Here is a 14,852-nt window from a genome sequence, read left to right on the forward strand (position 1 = left end):
CTGCAAGTCCCTGCTCCCGGCCCTGGGGAGACGCAGCAAACAGGAGGGACAGTGCTGTCCCCTTTCCTGGAACTTGCATCCTGGGGTGGAAGAAAGTTGACACAGAAGAAGGAATGCAGGAGCGACACTCCAGCAACTTGGACTGTTCCACGGGGATGTGGCATTGTGTGAGACAGAGGGGTGGCAACCTTCTGGGAAGTGACATTTGAGCAGAGAGTGGAATTTGAGAAGGACCCAGCCACACGGACGGACGGAGATGTGGGCGAAGGCGTTCGGGGGGGAACGTCAGAGCAGAGGCCCCAGTGGGCACGGGCTCAACATGTTCAAGGAACATAACGGGGGCCAGTGTGTCTGGGGCAAGTGGGTGACAGAGCCAGGCAGGGAATGAGGTGGGAGGAGCGGGCAGGGGTCCTGGATGGCCTGGAAAACAGGGACACGGAGACAGAGGCCGGACTGTGCTCTAAATGCAGTGAGGAGCCTCTGGCGAGAGGGGCCCTGGATTTAGCTCTGAAATGAACGAAGCAGCATCTCCCCCTCCTTGACCCCAAATGAGATCACAGACAGCAGCCAGGGGTGGGCATTGGGAAGACTGAGGGGCTGCGTGTACACCCTGAGGCCTTGCCGAAGGAGAGGGGCCACCTCGCTGTCCGAGTGAGTCAGAGGGGGGCCTTTGGGGGCCCGCGCCTGGTCTGGGGTGTCAGGACACAGAGGGGGTATCCACGGGTGCACGCCGGCACTGCACTCGGATTGGTGGGTGTCTGTTCTGGACCAGCTCTTCAGCCATTTGGATGTCACCTCTGATGTGTCTGATTATTGGGCAAATAGGAAGGAAGGGGGGACGGGAAATCAGGCTGCTCTGCTGACAAGAGAGATTTATGGAGGAGGGAGGGAGGAGAGTTTTGATGGATGGATGGATCGATCGATCGATCAATGGATGGATGGTTAAATGATTGGATGTTCGGGTGGATGGATGGATGGCTAGGAGGTTAGATGGATGGACAGATAGGCAGGTGGGAAGATGGGTGGATGGATGGATGGATGGATGGATGGAAAGGAGGGAGGGAAGGTGGAAGGGAGGATGGTATATATGAGCAGATGGTGGGGCTCACAGACTAATGAGTCCCACTGGTCACTGGTTGTTAGCTGTGCTGGGGGAGAATAAAGGCAGCCAGTGACCTCTGTGCCCTCCCCACCCTGCCCTGGTAGAGCCGGGGCACATGGCCAGATGGGAGAGCTGAGATGTGTGGGCAGGAGCCCCTCTCCGTGCCCCAAGTTTGCAAGACTCAACCCCTAAGAGACATGCAGCTCCAGGTGAGGGAGGCCTACCTGTGTCATTCCTCATCACCCGTCCTGGGGCCCCCAGGGCAGGAGCAGGTCTGACTCACCTTGGCTGCCAGCCGGGTGCTTGGAAGATCTCAGCTACATGAGTAAGAAGGCGGCGGACCTCCTCTCAGGTGCTGGCTCCCTGGCCTGAGACACACCTGGGGAGTCAGTGAGTGACCACAGGGACTCTGCAAGCAGGGCCTGGGCTTCCAGACGCCCGCCCCCTCCTCCCCCGCAGTGGGTTTGCTAGAAGCTAAGCTGAACTGGTGAGAGGGGGGACCCGGGCCAGGATTGAGAATCAGCCTACTTGACTCAAGCGCAGCCGTCGCCAATTAATAGCTGTGCGACCTGGGGCCAAAACTCCCAACCTCTCTGAAACCAGTTTCCCCATCTGTGAAATGGTAGAGGTAACAAGCTTAGCCGGGTGACACGGTAGTGATTAGAAAGGGAGGGGCCCCTGGGCCCACTGCAGCCTCGGAGCCCCCCTACTCTGACCCCTGGGCAGGGAGCACAGAGGAGTTCCTGGGGCTGCCGACAGAACCCTGGGCCACCCTGCCCACTCCTGAAGCCCCGCCCGGATCCACTCGCCCACCTGTCACAACAGGAAAGGCTCTGTGTGTCTGCTGCCCCGCCCAGGAAGGCCCAGGGCCAGGGGAGAAAGCGGGGACTTTGTCCTGGGCTTGGCAGGAGGCCACCGGCCCACCCGGGAGGCGGCAGGAGGCACCCCTGGGCCTGGAGAAATCGGTCACTGGGCCTTTATGCAGCACGTCCTCAGGCAGTGGAAAGAGCCCAGGATTCAGAGCCGGAGTTCCTGCTCTGCCAACGTCTGCCAGGCCGTGACCACAAGGCTAGGCCATCAACTCTTGGAGCCATGATTTTCTCATCCATAAAATGGGCTGACGTCGGTGGCGCAGTACGGTCCACTGGGAGCTGCTTGCCCCGGCCCCACTCGGGGTGGGGCTGCAAGGGGGCAGGAGAGAGAGGGAGCTGCCTCTTTCCTGATCTGGGCAGACCGGGGCAGTGGCAGGGCTTGGGAGGGCACGGCAGGCACCTGAAGGACTGGCCGTCGGGCTCCCCCCGGGCTGCTGCTTCTGTTGGGAGCGGACGCTGGTTTGGGCAGTGCTGTGAAGCAGGAAGGTGATGTCTTGGGCGGAGCGTGGACTCGGGTGCACCTCACCATAAGCACACCTGCACTTCCTCTCCGAGTTAAGGTGCTTTGGGTGCAGGTATCAGAAACCCAGCCGAGGAGCTGAAGCAGGGGAGGGCAGGAGGCGGGGTCTCGAGGCGTCCTTAGGCGGGATGGGCAGGCCAGGTTCAGGAACGGCCCCAGCCTCCTGCCAGCTCCCCCGAGAGCTCTGTGGCCGCCTGTCTGGCCTGCCTGTGTCCCCCTCTCTGGGCAGCTCTTGGTCCCCTCCCCCGCGTGCACAGAGCTCCATCCCCTAGGGGGGGAGGTGTGGTGGCCCGGCATGGGTCAGGGGCCCACCTCAGCTCCATTTCACCATGTCCAAGGTCCTACAGAGCCGACTTAGTGCCGGGCCGGGGGGGCAGGGGGTCCTGCCACACCTGTGACAGCCAAACTTCCAGCGGGGCTGGTCCGGGCCTGGCTTCTGACATGGGCCCTGGAAAGCCTGAGCTTGGCCGTGCAGCCTTCCCTGGGTGACCTTCAGGCCCCTCGGGCCCTCGTCCCATTTCTGAGACGTCCCCTGAGTGGGGACCTGACTGTAAGACACGGTGGCCCCGGCCACTCGGCCCTGACTCTCCGGCGTGTCTCTGGTCCCCTCGCCGGGGCGGGTGCCGGATGCCCACCTCCAGGCCCCAGGCTGCCCCGGCCTCGGCGTGAGGCGTGACCAGTGCTCTCCCCTCCTTCCTTCCAGAAGCCCCCCAGCGCCCACGCCATGAAGGAGGAGGCCTTCCTGCGACGACGCTTCTCCCTGTGCCCGCCCTCCTCCACCCCTCAGAAAGTCGACCCCCGGAAACTCGGCCGCACCCTGCTCTTGGGTGGAGAGAATGAGCTCGACCCTCTGGGTCCAGGTCAGCGTCCACACGGGAACCCGGTCACCTGGCACGTGGGCCACGGGCGGGGACAGCTGCCGAGCCTGGGCCCTCCTCAGCTTCGAGGCCCAGCTGTGTGGCCTCGGGCAGGTCCCTTTCCCTCTCTGTGCTGTCCCGGTTGGGGAGGGCGGGCGTCGGCCTTGCTGTGCTCACACCCCAGCCCCTGGTGCCTCCAGGTCAGGATGGTTCGCCCCTAGTCGTTGCTCCTCCACTTCCTGCAGGGACCTGGCAATAAACCACCAGCCACAGGGAGCGGGCGGGAGTGGCCGTCGGGCGGCCTCAGGCCTCCTCTGAGACCATCACCGTCTTCTTCCTGCCCGTGAACCTGAGCTTTAGAAACCTGCTTCAAAGCAAACGGAGCTATATGGAATCTAAAAAAAAGAAAAAGGTTCTGAAAAACCTAGGGGCAGGACAGGAATAAAGATGCAGACGTAAAGAATGGACTTGAGGACACGGGGAGGGGGAAGGGGAAGCTGGGACGAATTGAGAGAGTGGCATGGACATAAATACACTACCAAGTGTAAAATAGATAGTTAGTGGGAAGCAGCCGCATAGCAAAGGGAGCATCTAGAGGGGTGGGATAGGGAGGGTGGGAGGGAGACGCAAGAGGGAGGAGATAGGGGATGTATGTATATGTATAGCTGATTTACTTTGTGATACAGCAGAAATTAATACACCATTGTAAAGCAATTATACTCCAATAACGATGTTTAAAAAAAAAAAAAACCGGAGCCAGGCATGGGCAGCCGCTCCCCCCAGGGTCGAATCCAGACCCCTCACGCCCCCCTCCCTCCCCTCAAGCAAGCTGGAGAGGAAGCCTGCCGGGAGGGGCGCGGGGACAGTGTCCGGCCACCTCCCTCCGAGAGCCCAGCACTGGGGAGCAATGGAATTCCAGCCAGCGGATTTGGGGCGTGGGGGGAAGCCAGGCGAGGTCTGGGTACCCTGAACTGAAAACAGGGGGCCTGTCTTACAGACCCCAGAGGACGTGCCACACCAGCACCCAGGGCACCCGGGCTCCTCCCAGCGGTGACACCCCCTCATGACGCTGGCTGGTGTTGATTAGCTCTCTGGTCCCGCAGCCACCGCCTGGGCTGGCTTCCTGCCCCACCCAGGCCAGCCGTGCCCGGTGCCCGTGCCTCGCCTGCCACACACTGGGCAGCGGCGGAGGGGCTGCCCGGCAGCGTGCCCCGGTCCTCATGCCGGCCACTCTCTTGCAGGGAAGGACATGCAGCCCAACAGCCCATCGCCGCCCAGGGATGAAGGGCCGCCGACCCCAGGCTCTGCCACGAAGGTGCCACCGGTAGGAGCCCGGCTGGGGGAGGACCCGAGGCAGGGAGCCTGCCCTGGGGACGATGGGAAGTGGCTGGAGGGAGGGGGCAGCAGGGCCGCCGGCCGAACCCAGCATTCCCAGCCCTTGGCTCTGAATCAGGGAGGCTGCTGGGGCCGGGGACGGAGTCACAGAGCTTGTGAGTTGTTTATCAAAGCCGCCTTCTTGAGTAACACAGGTCGGGGATGCAGGGCCCGGAGAAGGCTGGGGCTGCCAGGGGGCCTCAGGGACAGAAAATCATGGTAAAAGGAGGCCCCGGGCTCTTCTGTCATAGGGAACCCACCCAGTATGAGCGCATCCGCCCTCTGCCTTTGTCTGTGCTGTGCCCTCCACCCGTGCGCCCTCTCCAGGGCAGCGCTGAGTTCGGGGAAAGGGCACGCGCACACACAGATACACACACAAATGCACATACAGACACACACATAGATACACATACACACACAGATACACACAAATGCACATACAGACACACACAGATACACATACACACACAGATACACATACACACATAGATACACACACACAAATGCACATACAGATACACACAGATGTACACACAAATGCACATACAGACACACAGATATACATATACACACAGATACACATACACACACAGATACACAAATGCACAGACACACACACAGATATACATACAGATGTACACACACACACAAGTGCACATACAGACACACACAGAGATATACACACACAGATACACACAGCTGTACACACACAAATGCACATACAGATACACAGATACACACATGCACACACACAGATGCACAACATACATGCACACACAGATGCACACACACATGTACACACACATAACACACATACACAGAGATGCACATACACACAGATGCACACACATATACACATACACAGATACACATACACACAGATGCACACATATACGCACAGATATACACACACAGATACACACACACACACACACACACATCCCACGTGCTTCCCAGCCCAGCGCCTCTCAGCTGGGGCCCAGCCGTGCACCTCCAGGCAGAAGCTCTGGTCCAGGGAGGGTGTGGGGCCCCAGGTACAGGTGCCCGGTTGTAGACACGCCCTTCCTTCCCCCGAGGGCCTCAGGCCAGGGGAGCCACGGCCCCCCGGATTGGAGGCCCCGGTTCTGGCGGTGCGGCTGGGGGGCTGGGGGCACATAGAGGCCAGTTCTCCCCACGCTGGCTGCCCCGCGAGACCCAGAGTGACAACTGCCTCGCTCCTCGGGGACCCCATGCCCTCCTCTGTCAAACAAGAGGTGTGTGGCGGTCCTCACGGTCTTCCTGTGTCTGCTTCCGGCGAGGAAGAAACCAGACCTTTCATGGGTCCCCCCTCAACCAGCGTTTCCCCGCCTCAGTCCCCAGGGCTGCCGGCTGCTGGGAGAGCAGTTGGAGCGCCTGCATTTGTGTGTGTGGAATTTTTTTAATTAAAAATTTTGTTTTACGGTAAAATACACAGAACAAAATTTACCATCCTAACCATTTTTAAGTCTACAGTTTAAGTACATTCACATTATTATGTCACCATCACCACCATCCATCCAGAGAACTTTTTCATCTTATAAAACTGACACTCTGTCCCTATTAAACACTCGCTTCCCACCCCTCCCCCAGCTCCGGGCCCCCGCCGTCCTACTTTCTGTCTCTATCAATGTGGTGACTCTAGGGACCTCCCATGAGTGGAATCACACAGTATTTGTCCTTTTGTGTCTGGCTTATTTCACTTACTATAATGTCCTCATGTTCATCCAGGTTGTAGCTGGGTCGGAATTTTCTTCCTTTTTAAGGCTGAATAATATTCCATTGTGTGGCTGGACCATACTTTGTTTATCCAGTCATCTGTCTACGGACACATTTATTTTTCTGAGACACAGATTTATTTCATGAAAACATGGTTCTTCCTTCTACAACCCAATAAAACATTAAACCCAATAAAACCATAGCAAATTGTTGTCAGGAACACTCAGTTCAAATTTCAGATTTCACCCATTCAGAAATGATGTCTGGGCATCCTCTCTGGGCAAGGCCCACACCGCTGTAGGTGCTGGGGATGGAGTCGTTGGATAAAACAAAGTCCCTCTCTCCTGGAGCTTATGTTCTAGAGGGAAGACAGGCACCAGACAAAACAAGTAAAGTCTAGAACACGTCAGAGGCTGAGGGAGGAAAGAAAGGACAGCTCTGGACACCCCCAGGTTCTTTTTTTTTTAACAATTTTTTTAAATGTATTTATTTATTTATTTTTGGCTGCGTTGGGTCTTTGTTGCTGCGCGCGGGCTTTCTCTAGTTGCGGTGAGCAGGGGCTCCTCTTCGTTGTGGTGCACGGGCTTCTCATTGCGGTGGCTTCTCTTGTTGTGGAGCACGGGCTCTAGGTGCACGGGCTTCAGTAGTTGTGGCACGCAAGCTCAGTTGTTGTGGCTCTCGGGCTCTAGAGTGCAGGCTCAGTAGTTGTGGCACACAGGCTTACTTGCTCCGTGGCATGAGGGATCCTCCTGGACCAGGACTCGAACCTGTGTCCCCTGCACTGGCAGGCGGATTCTTAACCACTGCGCCACCAGGGAAACCCACCCCCCAGATTCTTAAGAGCGACTTGAGACTGTTCTAAAAGGCACAGCTTGGGGAAAGATACAAACTCTAATATATATGAGATAAATATAAAGTATTTAATATATTAATATTAGATATCATATACAATATAATATAGCATGATACAGTATAATATCATGTAGTGTATAGTAACATATCAGATATGTAATATACAAGCAGTTCTTTATGTATATACTCACACATATGTGTATATATATTATATAGTTTTTCCATGAGATAAAATTCAAATAGCACAAAATTAACCATTTTTGATGAACAATTCAGTGACATTTAGTGCATTCACAATATTGTGCAGCCATCACCTGCAGCCAGCACTCTGCTTTACCTCTCTACGGATTTGCCTATTCTGGACATTTCATATAAACGGAGCCATGCGATGTGTGGGGTTTTGTGCCGGGCTTCTCTCCCTGAGCCCCACCCAGGCTGTGGCAGGTGTCAGTGTCCCTGGATGGATGGACCACAGTCGGCTTGTCCACTCATCAGTGGGGGGACATTTGGGCCGTTTCCACTTTTCCGCTGTTGGGAACAGAGCTGCTACGAACATGCGTGTACAAGTATCTGAGTCCCTGTTTTCAGTTCTTTGGGTTTATATCTCAGAGTGGAATTGCTGGGCCATCATGGTAACTCTGTGGCAAGATGGAATTCTAGAAAATTCTGTAGTTGACTTTTGGGGGAAGTGCCGAACTGTTTTCCACAGTGGCTGCCTGTTTTACTTTACAGCCCCACTGGCAGAGTAAGGGTTCCCGTTTCTCACATCCTCAACAACACTTGTTTCTGTTCTTTTTTAAACGCAGTAGGTGTGAAGTGATGTCTCAGTGTGGTTTTGATTTGCATTTCCCCGATGCCTGATGGTGATGTGCATCTCTTCACTTTCTTATTGACCTTTTGTAAGTCTTCTCTGGAGAAACGTCTTTCCAAGTCCTTTGCCCGTCTTTGAATCAGGCTGTTGTTGCCTTTTAGTTGCTGAGTTGTAAGAGTTCTTTCTATATTCTGGATACTAGAGCCTTGTTAGCTATATGATTGCAAAAGCTTTCTCCCATTCTGTAGGTCGTTCTAAATCACTTTTTTAAAGGAATTTTTACGTTTTTGGTCAGACTCCCGCGTTCATGGTTCTGAGCAGCGTGCCTCACTGCTGGGGGTGCTGCGTTATCGCCCGCTGTGCCTTGAGGTTCAGTGGCCCTTGGGAACGAGCAGGAGGGGCTGGTGGGCCTGGGCGAGGTCCCCAGCATGGCTCTAGGATGCAGGCGTAGGGGCAGTGTCTGCAGCGCTAGGCAGGGGCCACAGTGACCCGGCCCAGTGGGCCTGGGGGGCCCCAGGAGCAGAGGGTCGCAGGGCACAGGCACTCCATCCCGACCACCCCCCAGCCCCACCGTCCCCAATTGCACCTCTCTCTTCCTCTGTTGCCCCAAACAAGCTCCTTTCAGCCGCATCTGGTGGAAAGCTGGGCGGCAGGGAATTGGCAGAGGGTTTATTCATTCATTCATTCATTCATCCATTCATCCAAGATGCTCACCGAGCTCCCAACTGCTGGTGCCAAGGGGATGCTGGGATGAAATCAAGCCCAGTGGAGCTCTCGACAGTAAGCAGAAACGTCTGTGTGGCTGTAATTGCAGGAGAGGCTCAGCCGGCCAGGGGTGGCTGGTGTCATCAGGGTCTGAAGCCAGCAGGGTGGGCAGAGCCGTCTTCCTCCCGGGGAAGCAGCTCAGCGGGGCCTGAGGAAGGAGCAGGGGTGGCTCAGCAACAGGGAAGAGCATTCAGGCGGGGGGAACAGCATGTGCTAAGGAAGCTGGGGGCACCAGGCGCAAGAATCCCAGCTGCCCGGGCGCTGGGGGGTCAGCCCAGCCCCAGAGGCCTGTCACCCGGGCTCCTTCTCACCACTCCCGCTTCAACTCAGAGGCTGCTTCTAGAGCAGAGTCCCCCAGGCGCCTCGCCCCATGTCCCTGTCTTCCTGGGATCCCGAATGTCCTCACTTGTCTCAGAGAGTGCACTCAGAGTGAGACTGCCCGAGTTCAGCCCCAGCTCGGCCCCTCGCAAGCTGTGTGACCTCTGGCAGGTCCTGAGCCTCTCTGTGCCACAGCCCCCTCACCTGCAGGGCGTGGGTCTCAAGAACGACTGAAGCTGCGGTGGTTCCCGTGCACACACATGCTCTCGAACCCCCTCTCTCACCCCCCTGTTCCCTGGGGGTGGCCTGTCCCTCTGTTCTAACCCCAGCACCCGAGGCCATGCCTGGCACGTAGTGCCGTGGGGACAGCCGGTCCCCGGGACAGTTCCGGCCGCAGCCCTGCCCCTGGCTCTGCAGCCTCAGGGGTCACTGCACCTCTCTGTGCCTCAGTTTCCTCATCCATCGGATGGGGTAGTAACTGGGCCCGCCTCCTGGGTGGTCGTGAGAGGTAGGTGAGCAAAGGCAGTAAAGACCTGAGAGGACCTGGCGATGGCGGAGTGGTCAAGAGCGTTGCCGAGACTGCTCACCTCGCGCAGGGAGGGAGCCGAGGGCCGTTGGCCTCTGGTCCTGCGGGCCTCCCTCCCTTGCCTGGAGGCGCGGGGTGGAGGCACTCAGCCCGGAGGACGAGCAGGGCAGGCAGATTTCTGCACAGGACCAGAAAGGGAACGTTTTAGGCTCGGCGGCCACACGAGCTCTGTCGCAAGAACTTGCCGCGGCCGTTAGAGCCAGTGCAGCCACGACAGCACGCCAACAGTGGGCGTGTCCGGTGCCACGATAACCGGATTGGTGGATGAGGAAATCTGAATTTCATCATTTTCACATCTCGCGTTGATTTTTTTTTTTTTCCCATCCCCTTAAAAATGTAAAACCCGGGACTTCCCTGGCGGTCCTGTGGTTAGGACTCTGGGCTTCCACTGCAGGGGGCGTGGGTTCAATCCCTGGTCCGGGAACTAAGATCCCACAAGCCACGCAGCATGGCCAAAAAAAAAGTAAGCCCCATTCTGGGCTCACAGGCTCCACAGAAGCAGGCCCGTAGCCTTTAGTCCTGGCTTTTTCTCCCCACTCCCCGACCCCGGCCTCAGTTTCCCTGTCTGTTAAAGGACCGAGGCCCCATCCGCTCCCAGATCCCTGGATGCAGCTGCCCGGTGGGCCTGGCCGGCTGCGCCTCCTCCCTGCAACCACCGGGGGGCTCGGGAGAGGGCCTGGGCATTGCCCCACCCAGCGGCTGCTGTCAGGGCACTAGGGATGGGGGTCCCCACCGCACACGTGCGCCCTCCCTGACCGGAGGCGGGGCGCCAGGTGGTGGCTAAGATGGACGCCTCCTGGGCCCCACGGGAAGGGTCATTGCCATGTGCCCAGTGCAGGCCCCCAGGGAAGGGGTCCGCCGCAGACACGCCCCCGGTGACCCACCCCAGCTCGTGTTCACGTGCTCACCTCGTGAGGCCTGTTCATCCCCCCGGGGCAGGGAGGGGGAGGGACGCCTTTCTCCCACCTCCTGCTTCCTGCGCCCCGGCACCACCCCATCACCCCCTCACCACCGCACACCTGTCCTCTTCTCCCCTCCTCCAACAACTTGAGTCTCTCTTGCAGGCGGAATACAGGCTGTGCAATGGGTCCGACAGGGAATGTGTGTCCCCAACAGCCAAGGTCACCAAGAAGGAAGCTCTCAAGGTAGGCCCAGGCCTGGGGAGGGGGCACGGTGTGTCGTTTGTTGGATGAATGGGCACCCCAGCCAGTGAGGCCACACCTCCACCCCAGCCTGCCAAAGGGAGGGGGACAGACTGCGCCCTGGCCACCTCCACACCCCCTCTACCTGTCCTCTCCCTGCCCCCCTCTTCGTCCCCCGGCTAGACGGTGGAGGCCCTCACGAGTAGAAGGCCCCCCGGGGAGGGCCAGCCCAGGGCCTTCTCCCCTGACCCACCCGCGGGTGCCCTGGGCCCAGGCACAGAAGGAGAGCTACCGCCAGGAGAAGAAGCGCGCCACCAAGCAGCTGCTCAGCGCCCTCACAGACCCCAGCGTAGTCGTCATGGCCGACAGCCTGAAGGTGAGCATGTGTGTTTCCCAGCGTTGGCCAGGCTCCCTCGGGAGGCCTCCCCCAGGGACAGCGCAGGGTCGCCGGCCACTCGGGACACGGTTAGGCATGCTGGCTGCTGCAGATTGTGTCCTGGGGCTGCCCTGACGAATGACCACAAGCTGGTGGCTTACAACGACCAAAGATGATTCCCAGGTCCAGAGGCCAAAGTCCAAAACCAAGGTCCTGGCAGGGCCAGGCTCCTTCCCAAGGCTCTAAAGGGGGGTTCTTCCTGCCTCTCCCAGCTTGAGGGCCCCAGGCATCCCTGGTCTTGTGGCCGCGTCCCTCCAGCCTCTGCCTCTGTGGTCACCTGGCCTTCTCCTGTGTCTGTGTCCTCTTCTCCTCTTATAAGGACACAGTCACTGGACCAGGGCCCACCCCGCTCCAATGCAGCCTCATCTTCACTCGGTCACATCTGCAGAGACCCTATTTCTAATTAAGGTGGGGGGCCCTGACCTGCTGGCGGGGGTCCCAGAGTGCCCATAGAGCCCCCTGCTGGGATACAGGAGGGAGGTGAAACTCGGGCTTTGGGAGGAAGGACCGGGGTTGGGGTCAGAGGTCTGTGTTCAGACCTCACTGAGGCAGCGGGAGATTCCCTCGCTCCCAAGCTTCGGTTTCCCCCTCCGTACAGAGGGGGTAGAGCTGCCGAATCCCGGGGCTGCCGCGAGGGGCAGAGGAGACAAGGGGACCAGGGAGCCTGGGCGTCTACAGAGCCCTGGGCCCACGTGGCTCCTTTTTTCTGCTCCACAAAATTATGAATAAAAAATTAAGTACAAAAGTGAATATTTAGGATGAGAAAAGAGATGATCACAGGTTTCAAAATCACAAAGCTGACAGTTGCAACAGTCATGTCCGATTGCCAGTTCCCCCCAGGGCCCTGGCAGGGCCTTGAACTTGAGCTCCGTGAACTTCACCAGTAAATCTGGCTACAGCATCTTCCTTTGGATTCACCATCATTCAGAGTTCCTGTTAAACACTAAAGAGAACTCTGCCCGGAGCCCAAAGCCCTGTGTATCTGCCCCTCCCCCAGCCGTCCAGATGCCCCTGGGTCCCGGGCAGGCATGGACGGCAGCGCCCCTCCCCCCAGATCCGCGGGACCCTGAAGAGTTGGACCAAACTGTGGTGCGTGCTGAAGCCGGGGGTGCTGCTCATCTACAAGACGCCCAAGGTGGGCCAGTGGGTGGGCACGGTCCTGCTGCACTGCTGCGAGCTCATTGAGAGGCCCTCCAAGAAGGACGGCTTCTGCTTCAAGCTCTTCCACCCACTGGACCAGTCCGTCTGGGCCGTGAAGGTACCGCAGTGCGAGCCCTGGGGCTCGGGAGGGCCAGGCAAGGAGAGAGCCCCCAGGGGCAGGTGGCTGTGTGGGAGGAGAGCACAGATGGGCAGTGAGGAGGCTCATCCTGGGGCCCCAGCGGCACGGAGTCCAGAAATGGGCTGACAGTTCCAAGGGTTAAGTCACTCAGTGGCCAGGGGATCAGATGTGGTCACTGGCCTTCTATGTGGAACACGTGCGGAGGTTGGGGGCGCTCAGGGCCTGGGGGCCCCATGGGATGAGATCACACCTCGAGCCCTGTCCAGAGCCTGAGGAACGGGGCCATGGGAGGGCAGCTGCTCTGAACCCAGACCTCACGCTCATAACCTGGGGGCTGCCCAGACCAGGACCAAAGGAGGTCAGGTTGCCAAGTGAAATCCTTAATGCCCAGTTAAATTTGGATTTCAGAGGAAGATCAAAAAGTTTTTTTAGGGACTTTCCTGGTGGTAAAGAAAGTCCGCCTTCCAATGCAGGGGACGCGGGTTCAATCCCTGGTCGGGGAACTAAGATCCCCCATGCTGCAGGGCAACCAAGCCCGCGTGCCACAACAAGTTTTTTTAGGGACTTTCCTGGTGGTAAAGAATCCGCCTTCCAATGCAGGGGACGCGGGTTCAATCCCTGGTCGAGGAACTAAGATCCCCCATGCCGCAGGGCAACCAAGCCCGCGCACCACAACTAGAGAGCCCACGCGCTCTGGAGCCTGTGCGCCACAACTAGAGAAGCGAAAACCTGCATGCCACAACTAGAGAGAAGCCCGTGCACTGCAATGAAAGATCCCGCATGCCTCAGCGAAGATCCTGCGTGCCACAACTAAGACCCGACACAACCAAAAATAAATAAAAATAAATAAATAATAAATAAATCTTTTTTTAGAAAAGTTTTTTTAGGATAAGTATGTCCCAAAAAGAAACGAAATTGAGTTATTTGTAGTGAGGTGTATGGACCTAGACTCTGTCATACAGAGTGAAGTAAGTCAGAAAGAGAAAAACAAATACTGTATGCTAACACATATATATGGAATCTAAAAAAACAAAAAAGTATGTCCCAAATATTTCATGGGGTATACTTATACTATATATGTAATTTTTCTGAGATTCAGATTTAACTGGGTGTCCTGGATCTGCACATGCTGATTCTGGCCACCCTAAAGTGGGGGGCTCGGAGCTGGAGAGCCAAGGGTGGGACCACCAGCTAAGAAGAGGGACAGAGCACCCCGCCCGTTCACCTCTCTTGCTGCCTGCCACGTCTGCGTGGCCAGGGGCCTGACCCTACCTAGGGGTCCTGAGGCCCCGGAAGCATCCACGCGTGTCTGACTGTGGGTCCACATGACCGCACGACCTGTGTTTCCACCCATCCCTGGCCCATCCCTCGGGTGACGCTGGGTCTCTGCCTCTCCAGGGCCCCAAAGGTGAGAGTGTGGGCTCCATCACACAGCCCCTCCCCAGCAGCTACCTGATCTTCAGGGCCGCCTCCGAGTCGGACGGTAAGTACCTGCCTGCCCTGCTGGTCTCCATGGTGACCCCACCTGAAGCACCCCTCCCCTTGGCGGGATTTAGGCCGGGTGTATGGGGCCCCGGTTCGGACCCCTCCACCGCCATCCAAGGAGGCAGCCTGGTGTCAGGGGACAAGCCCGCCATTCACCAGCCCCCTCTCTGGAGCGTCAGTCTTCCCCGTGGGCAAAAGATGAACCGTAGCACTGTCTCCCCAGTTGCTATGTGAATCTGATGACCTTATTTAAAAGCAACCAGATAACAGTTACTGGGTGCCAACCACGTGCCAGGCACCACTGAATCAGCAGATACTACTGTTACCATCCACGTTTAACACATGCAGAGATAGGTTGGGTGAACTGCAGATGTGAAAGTGCTGGAGCTGGGGACGAAGCCCGGTTCCCAAATCAGCGCATGTGTTTGGAGCGCCCTCTAGTGGCTGCCATGAGTAAACGCGGCTGCCCACACGCATACCCACCGCCCCATCGCCAAGCCCTGAGGGCCGGCGCCTCCCAGGGATCTGGTGTAAGACTCCCACCCCACCAGCGGTCCAGGGCAGGCAAGGCCCTGCCCGAGGCAGCCTGGCCTGACCACTGGGCTCTGGCCCTCCCGGCTGGGAGTCTGGGGCAGGCGGCCGTCCCTAAGGTGCCACGCCACCCCCTGGTGGCCAGATGCTGCATCCACGCTCCAAGGGGCTGTCCTGAGTCGCTTGAA

At 57.9% G+C, this 14,852-nt stretch overlaps 1 protein-coding gene across 12 annotated transcripts in view; it reads left to right on the plus strand.

The window, feature by feature from the left end:
• Nucleotides 1-14,852, plus strand: part of OSBPL5 (oxysterol binding protein like 5) — a 68,984-nt gene that overhangs the window by 34,653 nt on the left and 19,479 nt on the right. For 4 of the 12 annotated variants that reach the window (XM_082409652.1, XM_082409653.1, XM_082409654.1 and 1 more), the window contains exons 2-7: nt 3,198-3,354; nt 4,593-4,675; nt 10,856-10,936; nt 11,208-11,309; nt 12,367-12,627; nt 14,047-14,131. In XM_082409652.1, the coding sequence (XP_082265778.1) occupies nt 3,219-3,354; nt 4,593-4,675; nt 10,856-10,936; nt 11,208-11,309; nt 12,367-12,627; nt 14,047-14,131 (748 nt within the window). In that variant the 5' untranslated portion in view covers nt 3,198-3,218. Of the gene's footprint in view, nt 1-3,197; nt 3,355-4,592; nt 4,676-8,828; nt 8,903-10,855; nt 10,937-11,116; nt 11,310-12,366; nt 12,628-14,046; nt 14,132-14,852 lie in introns of those variants that run through there. The other 8 variants (XM_082409657.1, XM_082409656.1, XM_082409658.1 and 5 more) reach the window with 8 other exon arrangements.

Source organism: Balaenoptera physalus (genome assembly GCF_965194825.1).
Source record: "Balaenoptera physalus genome assembly, chromosome: 10".
Classification (NCBI taxonomy): domain Eukaryota; kingdom Metazoa; phylum Chordata; class Mammalia; order Artiodactyla; family Balaenopteridae; genus Balaenoptera; species Balaenoptera physalus.